The sequence below is a fragment of the Trematomus bernacchii genome, unplaced genomic scaffold, assembly GCF_902827165.1.
Source record: "Trematomus bernacchii unplaced genomic scaffold, fTreBer1.1, whole genome shotgun sequence".
Lineage (NCBI taxonomy): Eukaryota > Metazoa > Chordata > Actinopteri > Perciformes > Nototheniidae > Trematomus > Trematomus bernacchii.
In genome coordinates this window covers 6497364-6513083 of record NW_022988043.1, presented here as the reverse complement: position 1 = coordinate 6513083, position 15720 = coordinate 6497364, and the positions used below count along the sequence as shown (strand labels likewise).

General features: G+C 38.3%; 1 protein-coding gene across 2 annotated transcripts in view; it reads left to right on the top strand.

Annotated features, from left to right (window-relative positions):
* ntrk2a (neurotrophic tyrosine kinase, receptor, type 2a) overlaps positions 1-15720 on the top strand; it is a 77830-nt gene that overhangs the window by 40484 nt on the left and 21626 nt on the right. For both annotated transcript variants that reach the window (XM_034118277.1, XM_034118278.1), the window contains exon 14: positions 10339-10527. In XM_034118277.1, coding sequence (XP_033974168.1) covers positions 10339-10527 — 189 coding nt within the window. The remainder of the gene's footprint in view (positions 1-10338; positions 10528-15720) is intronic.

Below are 15720 nucleotides of genomic sequence, written 5' to 3'. Positions count from 1 at the left end.
GTTGCTTCCAGTGTGAACTTGCATTTAAACTAAAGCTATGTTGTGTTTTTTTACATAAAAGTATAGTACATATCGGTATATTACAATCTGATTTGCTTTGGATTCATTACTGTTTAGTGCAAAATTAAGTTTGATTAACTATTGGACAGCCATATCAATGAAACAGTCACTTGGTAGGACAATGTCAAATGTGCCATGACAAGTACTAAAAATGAATTGATGAAAAGACATTGGTTTAAACGCCACATTTGGTGAAGTGCCCTATGTTTTTTATCCAGATTAAACAAACAAGATACAACATGTCTGAGCAAACAGGCTGCTGGCTGCGTTCCCAAAAGACAGACATGAGAATGGTGTTGATCTTATCATATCCACAAGAAAGAAAAAAAGTGTATTTTCCAAAATGTCGTAGGAAAAAAACAAGCATGATGCTGATTCATGCTAAATTAACTCCATTGGGAGCTACCTTACATGAGAAATATTTCCTCCATAATTTAAGACAACTTTGGTCCTGTTTTTCTTTCATTTCAACAAGCAACAACATTTCAGCCATTTTCAATTTGTCAACTTGGGATTTGGGAAGCCAAGATTACTTTGAACGATTCAACTAAATAGAAAACATTGCCTTTCAGAAGCTATAAGCTATTGTCAATTAAACCCTGACAGTTCCTTTTAAAAAAAGGATGCTAAGCTCATTTAAGGGTTACATTTCTCTGATTCTTTTGCACATAATTGTACATGTTTTATGTTTGACCATTGTAAATTGCATATTTCAGATTTTATTGGAATGGTTAAAGATGATTGAGCTAAAAGAAATACAAAATGCTAACACTGGGAAATATGACGGTATAGTATAATAGGTATAAGTAAATGCTATTTTATGTTTTGTCTTTATTTTACTTGTCCTTTTTATTTGCATTTATACTTTCTGAGAAACAATGATATGTTTTTTTTTTTGACTGCAAGTGGCTGTTTTACCTTCATGTGTAAGTGGCAGACATTTCCATACCTTATTTTTGATTTGTCTCTATCAACAAGGGTCATCTCCTAACTGCAGCACAGACCTTAAAGCATCCATTTAAAATAGCAATCCATTTAATGAATGCACAATGGCGACCTTTAATGCCTTTCCATGGTAAGGATACAAAACATGTAAAAGTCATGTGATATTGAGCATAAAGGCAAAGCTGAACAAAAACACTGCTCCATAAGCTGTTGTTGAAAGGCTCATTTGAAAAAGATATTTCATTCTTCAGAAGAAAGAAAGGTTTGTTTTCTTTCCAATAAAAGAAATCATTTATTGGTGTCCCTCCTGTGCAAATGTGTCTTTTTCATCTGAAAGTGCAAGAGCCTTCAGGTGTGCGTCAGTCAGTGTGTCGGTGCTTACTTTGTCCTCAGTGTTTCTCCACGTATCAGAACAGAAGGCTTAGTCAGACACAAAACATGAAAACGATTACATCTGTGACCATTCTGGCTTTGAAATCAATGCTACATCCAAATACTTCATGTATTTCTTCATTTCTGTAAATCATTTTTCCTTCCCTGTGTCTTGACTATCCATATCTTAACTGCACACGGCAAAAATGTCTCATGTCTTGAATTATTTTCAATTTTTACGGTTTGACTATCCCAGTGTCCAAGCCTAGTAACAGTGCAAACCTTGTTTTCCTTTTATATTCATGGCGATTAGGAGTTTTGATGTAGTGTACAGTAGTGGGATGGCTAAAGCTTGAACACAAGTATTAAAGGGGTAAGGGGCAGTAGTGGAAGAGATCTACAGATCCTTATGCTGACATAAAAGAAACAATAATATTTTATATAGTATAATATACTGGCAAAAATACCTTAATAAATGCAAAGATCCTAAGTTGTTGCTTCTAGGTATACAGCTATATGCTGTAAGAATGAATATAATGGGATCAAAAGGACATGGATTACTTAAGTCCAAATGTGTAACCAAGTACCCACGGCAGGTTGGAAAGATTAAGAATATTAAGAGCTAATATTTATTAGGATTTATTATTATAAACTTTAGAGTTTTTAACAGTTTAAAGGCGGGTTTGGTAACATACAAAACAGGAAGGGTGAGATGCGATGAGGTTTAATACAATAAATAAGTTCTAATTTATTATCATTTGAGGCATTTCTCTCCATATTGAACAGATGACTGATGTAACAGAACCGGAAACAAAACAACTTTTTCTCAGTTGAATTCCTTTCACCTCCTCCTTCCTCTTCACATCTCTGACCACCTCAGATTGCTTTCAGTAGGAGGAATTGGTCTTCCAGTGTGTCATATGAGAAGGTGAATGTGGAATGAATATTAAAAATAGAAAAGATCAGACTAAAGAAAGAGAGAGAGGGAGAGAGTAGGATGTCGGGGAAAAAACAAGATGACGAAAGCAGCAGTCAGAGAGGAGAGGAAACGTCTATTTTTACCAGTGGTCGGTTCAGAGGAAAGGGGAATGTGATAGGTCTCTGCATTAAGCCACAGAGGAGGAGGATTTTTGGCTTGTACGGTCACATTCATACGGACATTAACCAAACTGCAGCGTAGAGGAAATTCTACCCATCAACCGTATCCAACCCACTATTTCTCTTCCCTTTTTATTCTCTCTTGATCTTTTTCTTGCTAATGCCTCATATGATATCTTCTTCTTATTTCCATTTGATCTCTTTCAAATAGTTCGCTGTTTTACGTATGACATTTTAAAGTTAGACATTATAGCATTCTTAAAAAAGATTTACACGTTTACTTCAAAGCTATTTTAAAAGCTGCTTTTGTTTATGAAATGAGACACAACAATGAATACTCTATACAGTGGTAGGTCAATCTTAATTCTAAACTAATGCATTGGTGTTCAAAAAGCTTTTGGTTAGATTAGCAGAAAAATAACGACAACAATGTTGATAAGCAATTATTAGTTTCAGTCTCTTCAAGTTCAAATAGTAAAACAAATATTATTTGCTTCCAGCTTCTCACAAGTGAAGATTTGCTGCCTTTCTTGGTTCTATACTCCTAAAAACTCAATATATATAGATTTTTTGGACTAATTGTACAATAAAACAACATTTTAAAACATCAACATCAACAAAATTCAGCTCTAACAACCGTGATGAATTCTGTTGGCCAATACAGACATAACAATGGATACCCCTTAATTGATTGCAAAAATGTGAAAAGGACCAATACAAATATGTTGTAAATCAATCCACAAAAAGCGAGACAATGTGTGAAGTTTTCTCTTTAGTTTTGCTTTCCTTTAAAGCACCTGTCACACAGTCAGATGTGGGGAGACTTTCTTAACTTTTGATGTTTAAATAAGTTACATTTGGTAAAAACTTAATTAATAATTATTCACCACACTAAAACTTTAAAGTTCATCTGCATTGTCAGCGCTGTGTGGGTGTGGTTTGGTCAGATTTGATTGACAGTATGGAAACACAAGTATACAACCTGAGATTAAACTAAATCCTGATTGGTGCATGGACATATCATCACCCTTTTCCTGCTGACCTCTGCCTCACATCAAACCACTGAGGAAAAACATAAAGAAATCTCTAATGCCATATAACCCAAACTGTTGTAGCTTTGGCAGAAAACTGTGTGTTCAAGCAGAACCGTATTGCTCTGAGAAAGAAGCTGATTAGCTGAAAAAAAAACAGGCTTTCAAATCCAAAAATCTAATTTGCATTTTTCTTCTTCCCCTGCGTCTTTTTAAAACTCTATGTATCCCCCATCTGTTAGCCAGCCACTCAGCAAATCTGCAGCTCTTTACGCTCTTCTTCCCTTTCTGCCGTCTCCCCTCCTCTGCATCCCACCATCCCCCTTCCTCCTGGATCGATAGATTACTTCCTGTGTTCGGCTGGGTGACAGCAGAGTTTAGAGACCACAGAGTTCAGGTTACCAGTCACCTACGAGTGTGTTTTTGTCCGTATTGTGATGGGCTTAAGGGGTCACTGAGACCTTTTGGGGTCAACAGTGGCTGCAGTCCTGTGTTTGCCTTGAGGCCCGAGTGTCTCCACTGACTGCTTGGATAAAATATCCAATAGAGACACGATAAAAGGAATGTATCCGTCATGTATTTTGATTTGTAATCAAATATTATTAATTAAGAGGAACATCATTTTATGGCAGCCATCATATTCTGTGCCTGTGAAATTGTCAAGAATACTGTAAGCCCTTGTTCATGAGACTTGAAAGCTTGTTGTTTATTTGCTGTTTTTGTCAGCTTTGACACAATATCTAGGCTGTCCATTTCCACCTCTGAAGTGTGTCTGAACCCCATATTTCAGACAATCTTTCGCTCTGATCTAACTGACTGCCAACAATACAGTAATCTCAAGAAATGGAATCTACTACTATGTGCGAACAACTGCTCCCGCTGTTCCTCTCCGGGTACAAAACAAGCAAGCTGTTTTAACAGACTGACTGACGGGCCTTGTGTCCTTAAATCCCATAATAGCCTCTCTACGTCCATCGCCCTGGGCAACGTGCAGCAGTAAATGGCTTCAGTTTGTCTGAGGTGTACCCAGAGAGCCTTAGAGCGATCAATATAGTCCCTCACAGTCATCGTTTTAACTCCAGTGTAGGCTCCTGCCATAAAACGCCTGCTCCCATCCAGGTTCCCAACCCTCGGGCTCCCACAGCAACACCGGTGTCACAACAGCAACTTAAAGAGCCGAATAAACGAGTGTTCACGTGGACGCAACAGTGTGACATTGTATCTGGGACTCACAATCATTGCAGTTGTATCTGTAGCTCTTTTAGTGCCACCATCGCCCATTTTCCTCTAATGTACTGTATCAGAATTTCACAAAATACTACAAGATTGCATTTGTTGGGGGTAAATTACAGCTGTTTAATTCCCACCATCCATTTATGTTCTAAAACAACAAGATGATTATCTAGAAATATCTTTGTTTTACACTACAGCAGTCAAGTTTCTATTATCCCCATGGCTATTATAGTGGATGGTTCTTTCTACCTACTCGACAAGCTTGAATAACTTCTGTACTGTATGTTGACAAAACACATCTGCTATGTTTCACCAAGCGTCTGATTCCCAGCACTCAACATAAACCTCTAATGAAGCAGGCCATGAGCACATGAGGTCATTAATTTAACAACGTCACTGTTCATGAGCTGTACTCTGATTGGATGGCAGTATTGCCAATTTTCCCCTGACAGAAACAGCTGTTCAACCAGACATAGGGCCATTTGTCATCTCATTTCACAAACCTGATCAAGAGTTGACAACAACAGGACAAGAAAATTGTTTTTAGGATGCGTACATCACAAGCACAAATGCCGGTTTGCTGCGTATTATTACCATTCCCTCCTTCCCCACATTTCATGTCTCTCTCTGCTTCGCTATCATTAAGAAAATGCCCAAAAATAAATACTGAAAAAAGTATCGACGAGAAGAGACTGTCCTCAAAATGCTTTCATGATACTTAAATGGCAAAGTCTTGATTCATGAAACCTAGATGATATTTTCCTCGTTACTTGATACTATTGTTACTATCGCCGTAACTTTGTACCAACCAATTACAGATCTGAAACACAGATACAGCGTAATTAAAAGCTCATTAAAAGGACAGAGCAAATTAACAAAGTAGCATGTGGTTGCAAAATTCCTTAGTGGTCAAATTTGCATGTGTACTCTTTGAAAATGTTCAACTTTCTCCAAAAAGTCCACAATTTAAAGTCAACCACCTAAACTTAAATCACATTTATTTCACTACAATGACATCTCAAACATCTACCATCACAACACAGAGCCTGATCCTGTCATTTAAAAAGACAAATAGACTTAAAAACAACCTCTTGATTGGCATGTTCAGCGCTCATCCTACAGCCACCCACCTCTCAGTCATGACCTGAACTTTGTAAGCGAGGCAATGTATTTTATTGACTGTTTACCAGCTCTTCTGCCCGCCAGACTGCGAGGAGCTCCAGTCTCCACCAGTTTAAACATCGGTTCCATGTCTATTAACAGTGTTGGGTCGTGACCTGACCCCACTTATACCTTCACCTCTCCTGTCCGTCTCCCCTCCACCTCCCCGCTCTACATCTTTTCATCCCCCTTTTACCAAGTCAGTCCCTGTGGACCCTCTGCCACCTCTCTTTCTCATATACACACACACACACACACACACACACACACACACACACACACACACACACACACACACACACACACACACACACACACACAGGCTCTTGTAGCCCCTCAGCTTAATGGTATTTATAACGATCTAACCCTGAGGCCTCTCTGTGTTAATGATCTTCAGCCCCTCCCAACACAAACACACAACCTGACAGACAATAACCTGCGTTCTTGTGTGCACCATGTTTTTCTTCTTCCCTTTGTTACGTTGAGATAATCTCAGAATGGTAAACATTCCCACTAAGTGAGAACCGCAAACAGACAAAAGCGAACAGCTTTATTTCTTGAATGCAGAGTTTCTCCAGTGAGGGGAATGTGTAAACCAAGTCCTCCTTCGACAGCCCCTTGTTGGGCCTGTCAGCTGTAACATTGCAAAACTGCTGTCTCCCATTTAGAAATAATGATATAGTCTCAATTTGAAGGGAAACCAAAGATGTCCTTTTTTTATTAAAATAAATAAAAAGTAAAACACTTACAGTATTTACCAGCTGTCAGCTTGTCTAATGTGGAACAATAATGCAGGATTGGTGTTTTGAATGAAACAGATATAAAACAATTCAATATCTACATCTGTTTTTTGTAACTCTTTATAGAACTTGAAGGAATATATTTGCCTGATTAAAAGATAATAGTCATTTCAACAAAAGTATCTTTAACATTTGCATTATAACAAATCTTTGAACAAGTCTGTTTTATTTTTCTTCTTCAAATATACAACATAAGTAAAAAAATCAATTACAAAATAAAAAAAATGTAAACAACAATATAAATAGGGCTCTGTTAAAAGTATGACAAGTTGACGTTTTTGAGAAGGTGTCTTTCTTTTCACTAAGCAATTTGTAAGGCGTGTCAAATAAAAAACTAGTAGTCTGTGGAACATTTGCAAATCAGCAAAGAGCAAGAACATGTTTTAGTTCAGCCCGGGACTTGGTTGGTATTCTCTGCTCGTCCATCATCACTCTGTAGTATCCATTCATTCAGAGTGACACATTAGCATACTAGTCTGATCCTGGACACAGAGAGATGCTGCTGGAAAACACATCTGCTCAACAAACAAGCACACAAACACTTACCACACGTATAGGTGTGCACAACACACACAGACAAAACAAACTATTGTGCTATTGCTCTCATTCCTTTTCTCTTTCAAGGCCTTTTCAATCCTCATGAGTTACCAACACCCCCCCCCCCACACACACACACACACACAAACAAACTATCAGTTTCTCCCTCTCAATCAGGCTTTGTCAGCAGCACTAGAGCCTGATATGAGTCCAGGGACGGAGGAAATGAACGATGTCAACCAATATTATAATTCAGCACAACAGACCACATGAGAGGGAATACATCTACTGTATTTGTGCTCATGGGAAATCAATCTCAGCTCATAACACCATATTTGCAGGCTTATGCTTGTGTCTTGAAGAGGTCTGCAAAAGGACTTTGCGTCATCGCCTTCGCGCGTATACGTGTGTAGTTGTGTAATTAGGATTAAGGTTTTAATCAAAGAAGAGTCTCCATGCTCAAACCTGCCGCTGTGTTATTCTTCTTCGACTGACATGTGTTAGAGCTGTTGAAAAACTAAGACTGGATGGAAGTATCGAATTATGCTCTTAAAGAGACCAACACAGACACACACACACCCATACACACTCGTTTCCCTCTTTCACTCCCCCTAAATCAGTGAAGAATGCATAAATGTGAGCACCATGAAACATAAAATCACTCCTCACAAGCTTTTAAAACAGTGCTTGTAGGACAATGAACTGAAAAGCCGTAATTTGCTAACCCCTCCATGTACTTGAGTGATTAAGATACATTTCAAGCGGTGAGTGTCGTCGTCATCAAGTTATTTTGTTAGAATTTGAGGCGCTCACTCCTGTGATTGTATCATCTGCAATGCAAAAGACGTTGTGATGACAGAACGACAAAAATATAGACCTGGTTGATCTTTGATACAGTAAAAAACAAACAAAAGTGAAAAAGTCGTAGATGTCTCCACCATCCAGTTTGTGCAAATTTCCACAATTTAGCAATATCTTTGTAATCTTGAGGGCTTGTTTGCTATCAGGGCAGAAGCAGTCACACAATTTAAGATGAACAAATACAAAGTTGTGTAATTTGCAACAAATCCTCTCCATGCCCTCAATGTTGTGTTTTCTGATCTGAGGTCTGAGGGTTACGAAACTGTTACAAATGAAAAAATATGTGAAATTGCGTGAGGAAATAGGAAGCAAACAGAGGTTTCCTGTGTTAGACTCTAATAACTGTTGACCCATCTATCCATCCCAACCTCCATCTTACACATTTTGATGGACGGTTAAATTACAGAGACCAGTCAATGCTTTTAGAATATATCTTTATTGTCATCATACAAAGTACAATGACATTTCTTTGGCAACTCTCACTGCAGTAATAAATACGCAAACAGGCATGTGGATATATTTCAAAGACACAAATGTGAACCTATCCTTAAAGGTGGTAAGTATTAAGGTAAATGTTAGGGATGAACGAGCACAGACATTTATGTTGGAAAGTGTTCAGTAAAATGTTTTCAGTATTTGTGTTTATATGTGTGTTAACCATTATGTGGGAGAGAGTGAGAATGAACATGTGCCAGTACACACTTGCAAATGTAGCTGCTATGTGGCGCTGATATTGTTTGCTTTGTCACTCCACCCAAAGACGCAGGCAATTAGCTGCAATGCCATGAAGGTGTACTGTAACTTGTGAAGATGGAATAGAGTTCCTGGATTGTTTTCGCGGTCTTAATTACTAACTAACAACACCTCAGTTCTCCTGCCAAAATAAGTAATTGTTCTGTTAAAGGGTTGGTCTCAAGGCGTCTAACGCATGCCATTGCCCTTCTTCTGTTTTCAGAGCAATAATTTATATGGTCACTTTGTTATTGCATTACAAAATGTCTGTTATATGAAGTATGAATTTGAAATCCTATGTACTATAGACTAAAAAAGGAGTTTGGATTTAGAAAGGCCCATTCTCCAGAGATATTTTCAACAAATAATAGCCGTATTAAAACAAAGACAACTGACTATCTGTTTTCCAGTCTTGGGTTTTTACTCTTCCAGGTGCCTATATTATTGACATTCGTCTTTTTGAGACACCCATTGATTTCCTCTGTTACCCTCCAGCTTTGTAGAAATGTGCTATTATTGTTTTCTTACCTTGACTTCATCATTAAATGCTGCAGAGCCTGACCTAAAAAATAAACAGCACTCAAACATGAAAACAACCACTGTTGACAAAGCAACTAGTGCTATTCTACAGGCTTGACCCTCTAATGCAGGATGAGAGCTACATTCAAAAAATAGAAGATTTTTTCTTAAATGTTGAAGTGAAATGCATCAATCTGGAGCACTTTGAGCACAAAATAAATGTATGGATACAGCTCTCAACACTCATATGAAAGGGAGCTGTATACTTTTCAATAATCCAAACATCTTTAGAATATGATCACAACCAATAACAAATCATTTTAACTTGTTTATTCTTATTTTATGTTACCTAGTTAGCATTCTTTCTTTCTATTTATGCATATTTTACTAATCACTCCCCTTTTAAACAGTTTTTTGTTTTTTTTACTGTCCTATAGTCAGGCCCGGTTCTACGGGGGTGCATAAGGGTGCATTGCACCCTCAGTTGAGTCGTTATGCACCCTCATTTGAAAGGGGAGTGGCTCCTTATTTTCATCTCAAGTAACAGACAGAGAATCAGCACTTTTGAAACAGGGCTGAAACAGAGGGGATTATGGGATGCTGCAATGATCTGTTTGGTATTTCGAGCCAAACACTTCAGAGACATGTTTTGTATATATCTGAGACCTATAATATATTTATGATAAACAGTATAATAGGGGACCTTTAACTAAAAACATATGAATACTGTTCATTTTTTAACTAACACACTCAAACTGATGTTGTGAAACACAACCATCCTCCTATTGAATGTCTATTGTGATCAACAGGAACAACCTAATCTCCTCACTTTATGATCTCATCTCCTCATTCTCTGCTAATAACATCTTAACATCCTAAATCCTTCTCTTGTGTCCTTTAACATGTCTTCTAGGTGTAGTATATGTTCTAGCTCACATGCAGGACCTCATGGAAAAAAAGATAACCAAACTGAACTCTCTTTCTCTCAGGACCATCTTCTGTGATCAGTAACGATGATGACTCGGCCTCTCCTCTTCACCACGTCTCCAACGGCAGTAACACTCCCTCATCCTCAGAGATGGGCCCCGATGCTGTTATCATCGGCATGACCAAGATCCCGGTGATAGAAAACCCTCAGTACTTTAGGAACACAAACAGCCTGCTCAAAACCAACACATGTGAGTAAAAAAAAAACATTTATCTGTACCCAAATGAACTATGTTAAAAATGTTTAGGAATCCATTATGAGCTTAATTCTCCAAGCTTTTCAAGCTAATCGTCCTTTTGTGATGAAAAGAGGTAACCATGGGAACATTCGTTTTCTTCCGTCATGGCAATGACCTTGGGGCTGCTCATGATAAGCTGTCATTTCTGAGGGAGAAGTGGGAAATAGAAAGTCTATTTATATGCAAGTGTGTGTTTGTGTCTATGTGTGTGTGTCCTGGCATATGTTGAGAACAAATCCATTCATAAATTCTAGATGTTCATGTGTGACTCATACACACACATAACCAGAGCTGAAGGTAGCAAAACAAAGAGTCTGGGAGCCCCTACAGGTAGAAGTCTTATGGATAGAATCGGAGGATGACACCCTCTTTAATTGTCACACATACATGCACACAGCACACACAGTGACATTGACCTCTGCATTTAACCCATCATAGTACTAGGAGCAGTCCTATTTTATTACGGGTAAGTACCAAAGGACCAATTCATCTAAGGTTCCGCACATGTTCACTCCACAAATTCACTCCACAAATTCAATGAAAAAATGACAAAATGGTAAATAGTAAACGGTCAAAGGAGAAAAACAAAGAGAAAAAAGAGAAACATGAGGAGAAAAGGAGACAACAGTCAAACAGACAGACAGAGAGCACACGGGGATATTGACCTGGTCCATCAACATGACATTAAGGTTATTGACTTCGGCCTTGCGTTGCAGTAAATGATGGAACAGCATGTGTGTACGTGCTCTTTTTTTAGGGCAAGGTTGAAGGAGATATAATGATGGGGGGAACTGGAGATTGACCTCTTCAGTTGTCCGGTATAACTAAAAGATAGACTGGGATTTACCGCCTAAAGACAAGAAAAAGCGCTGAGGATCAATAACAGCCAATAACGTACTGCTGCGAATGTGTATGTGCCTGTGTGTTTGATATATTATAGCCATTACAACTATTACTCTGTATGTTTCTTTGACTCGCAGACAGGCAGCATAAATACTGGATGTTTCTGACCGATTATTTGGCCTCAAAGGCTGAATTTGGCCCTGATTTTGATGGAGGCAGCTTGGCAAAGTGGCACTAAGTTAAATGCCAGGACCCAAACTCTTTTTGGCCTTAACCAGCTTGTGGCCTTTACTATTGAATATACATTTATACTGATCGCACAGGCCCTCTTCCTGGCAGCAATAAAGCAACAATTACTCTGCAGAGATGATGGATCAACGTGTTATAACGGGATCTGTTGGCTGTGTTGCAAAGCTTCAGTTGTAGCTTACCTCTGAAGTGAACACCTCATTAACAAAAACAGGAGCTACAGTGGTTGGAGAGTGTGTCACATGCATTATCAAGACTTAAAGCGCACATAGTCTTTTAGTCTCTAATCCGACTCATGCACACAGGCTGTCAGTGTGCATGTCAAGCAACTAATTCCGGACTATAGTGAGAATTTTTGAAATATTAAGGTCATCAATTGCCATCGTCAATCCCACCAACAACCCCAGCCAGAAGAAAACCCCTTATTGAGCTAGCTGTTAACGGTTTCATTTCATGGAGCAGCTCTTTTGAGGTCATTCCTCTGACAATCAACAGCAGATTATTTACTGAACTTGAACTACCCCCCCCACCCCCCCCCCCACCCCCCCCCCCCCCCCCCCCCGTACTATAGTATCACATTACATTTACTTCGAAGAGCAGCTCTCAGGAGATTATTTTGAAATTCCTGCACATAAAGTAGAGGGTTGCCTTTTATTACCAAACATCACTTCTAAAGGATGTTGTTATTATAGTGTTGGCCTCAAAGGCAGAGTTTGACACTTTGGAATTATACTATATTTTCTTTCATGCTGGGAGTAAAATGAGAAGATGGACACGACGCTTATGTCTGTGTGGTAAACTTTAAACTGAAGACCGGTAAGTGGCCTCTGGGCAAAGGTAACCCAATATGCTTAGTAGCACCTCTAAAGCAAGGCTCAGGTCATCCACATCAGTCACTACTCTGACGACTTGAAAGTCTGAGTAGAGTATTTATGTTTTTTTGTCTCTCAGTGAGCATTACATAATAGGATTTGGCGCAAAAAACAGACCCACAAAGCATGGGATTAACCAGGAATTATGTGACCATTTATCAGCCGTTTCCTCCTTTTCAAGGTATTTCTGCTAAACTAGGCTCAAGAGCTTCCTGGTACACATTAACCACACAGATATTAGATACATTCTTTCATTTCACTATAGCAATATCAAACATTTTCTTACGGGAGTCCAATTTTAAAATAATAAATACGCTTTTAAATCCTTGCTTGTATAAGACTTTCCTTGCTGAACTCATTCTAGGGTTAGAAAGAAATGATTAAAACTCAAAGAGTACAAGAATGTATAAGAATACAAAGAGCTTGACCTCAGTTTCCCCGATAGTATGGCACTGAACTGAAGGAAAGATTTATTTTTGTTCCATCTTTGTTATGTCACATCTTACACTTGGCTTTGTCTACAGTTACTCTCAATTTTTCCACCGTTTCCATCCCAGCAAATCCAATGGGGTTTGTATTTTGATGTATCTAGGGAATGAAGATTAACATTGCTCTGGAAAATGTTATTCACAAGTCGACACATGCGTACAGTACTTAAGAAAAACACACAAACACACACGCTCAAACTCACTCACACACAAAGATTATGAAAATATAGGTCACAATTAGCTACACCCCCTGATAGGAGGACACATAATTGAGAGAGGTTGCTGACTAGAAGGAGGACAAATTCAAGAAATGAACTGCATGTGGAATTTGATAGAGAGAATTTGACCTACAGTATATATCACATTGCTTGGTTAAAACTAGCAAAAACACAATAACCAAACTGCCCTCACGTCAGCATTCAGGTTCATGGAAATATTTTGGGCTGATGGGGGGGGGGGGGGGGGGGGGGGGGGGGGCGGATGGGAAAAGCGGGGATAATTACGTCCCGAGACATTAATTCTATGGTTGTTTATAAGATGCTGATTAAGGAGGATAGGTGCGAGAGCTGGCTTTATTGGGAGGTGACGAGAGACCGGAAGAAAAGACAGATGGAAAAATATAGGAGGGGAGGTGGTTGATGGGAAATAATATTCCTCCTGATGTTAATATTGCCAGTGCCGTCATAAACAAGTGATGGAAAAAAGATTGATGGAGCAAAAGAATGGGAGCAGAACGTGTGCCTGGATGTAAATATGTTGAGGATGTTGATTAAAAAGTGAAGCAGAGGAGGGGAAATGGTTAAGGGAGGAATAAATGATAGAGCAGTGGGATGCTAAATAAAGGAAAGTGAGAGTAAAATAATGAGACTGGATGGAGATGCTGAATATGTGAAAACGAGTAAATAAGATAAGCATGGAAAATGGGTACTAATTAAGAAAAACATCAGAGAGTAAGAGTGCAAAGTTTGGTAAATAATAATTCTGCAGATCTTAATTAAGGATAGGCCTACTGACTGAGAGGAAGAGGGGTGATGTGTAGCGTTGCACAAGAGATACAGTTTAATAATGAAAGCAGGGTGGATTGGCAAACACAGACAGCTGGAAAGCAGAATTCATGAGCGATACGAGGCCATAAAAAACTATTTCTAAAGTTGTTTATTGCTATGCACAGCAATTATAGAAAATTCTTGAATATATAAATGCGAAATTAGTTGAAATGACACCTTATAAATCTAACAATAAGGACACGTTTTGTTAGTAGGAAAGGCTGTGAGAGCAACCCCCAGTCTTCCTGCCAAAGACAGAAAAGCAACAGGGGAAGCGTTGGTCCACACACATCAATTTATTTGCTATTTGAGGGTGTTAATTAAGGAGAAGTGGTGCGAGGCGTATTCATGGGTGAATGCTTATTACACAACTGCAGTAGGAAATGATGCTGTGAGGTAATTATATGGTTAAATAGTGGGTATGGCTTGTGGGGATATGGGCTTAATGTGCTGCTGCATGGAGAATTGTGGGAGCACTGCTCTGTAACCTGCTACTGTTGTTTTTTAACAGAAGGCTATTATGTCATGAGGAAGAGACATTATACATACATCAATTAAACCTATAACTACATAAAAACGCTGACGATATTAGCCATAGGGATGTCTCTACACACTGAGCCTTTATAGCAGATTTACAATATGCAACATATTTGCAAATCATCTAGTGACAAACAATAGCTACTCTTGGTAGGGTTTGCAAGAGTAAAAATAAACTATAAACCTTGTGTAACAATGAATGTAAAATTAAAGAAGGCCATTGAATGTAAAATTGTCAAGAAAACTGATTTAGACATTTAAAATGAAAGGGGAGTATATAAAACTGTATATTATGATGCCTTTTTATGATAGGCTTTTTTAACAATGTATTTAGGCCACAAAATAACGTGCATTAACAAAGACACATCTCACCACAGGCCAACAATATTAAGGCACTTTGCAGCCTTGGCCCAGTCAAACAACCTTCATCAGTTTAGACAAACTTTAATAGAATAATCCTAAACCAGAAATTAGATTTAACTCAGACAAACAGTCTACAATATGATGGCCACAATGGCAGGTGTAATACACAGTACTAAGATACACAAAATACATAACATAACATGACACTTTCCCATAAACCAACACCAAATCCGACAACAGAAATCATGTATCAGCAAACAACACTGCAGTGCTGCCGAATACACAACATGAGGTGCACACACACAATGTTGACGCTCCAGCTATAAACTTGACAGTGTGTGTGTTGTAACCAATGCACACAGCGAGCTCCTCCACAGTTTGTTGAAGGTTCACATCATCTGCCCGTTTATTTTCAATGCAAAAGTCCTCTCAAACTCGCTGAAGTTTAATAACATTTTGAGCTGAATAAGGCTCTGCAGTCACTTTTATCTTCAGAGCTTCATGCCTATGAAATAAATAAATAAGGTTATGAAATACATTCTGAAATAAATAAATAAGGCAATAAATATATACAAATGTAAATTTAAATACACATTTATTTATTTCATGGGACTTTTATTTCACAATGCCACATTTATTTATTTCAAGATACTTTTATTTCATAATGCCACATTTATTTATTTCAGGGGACTTGTATTTCATAATGCCACATTACATTACCATTTCTAATATTCAAATGAACGGGGC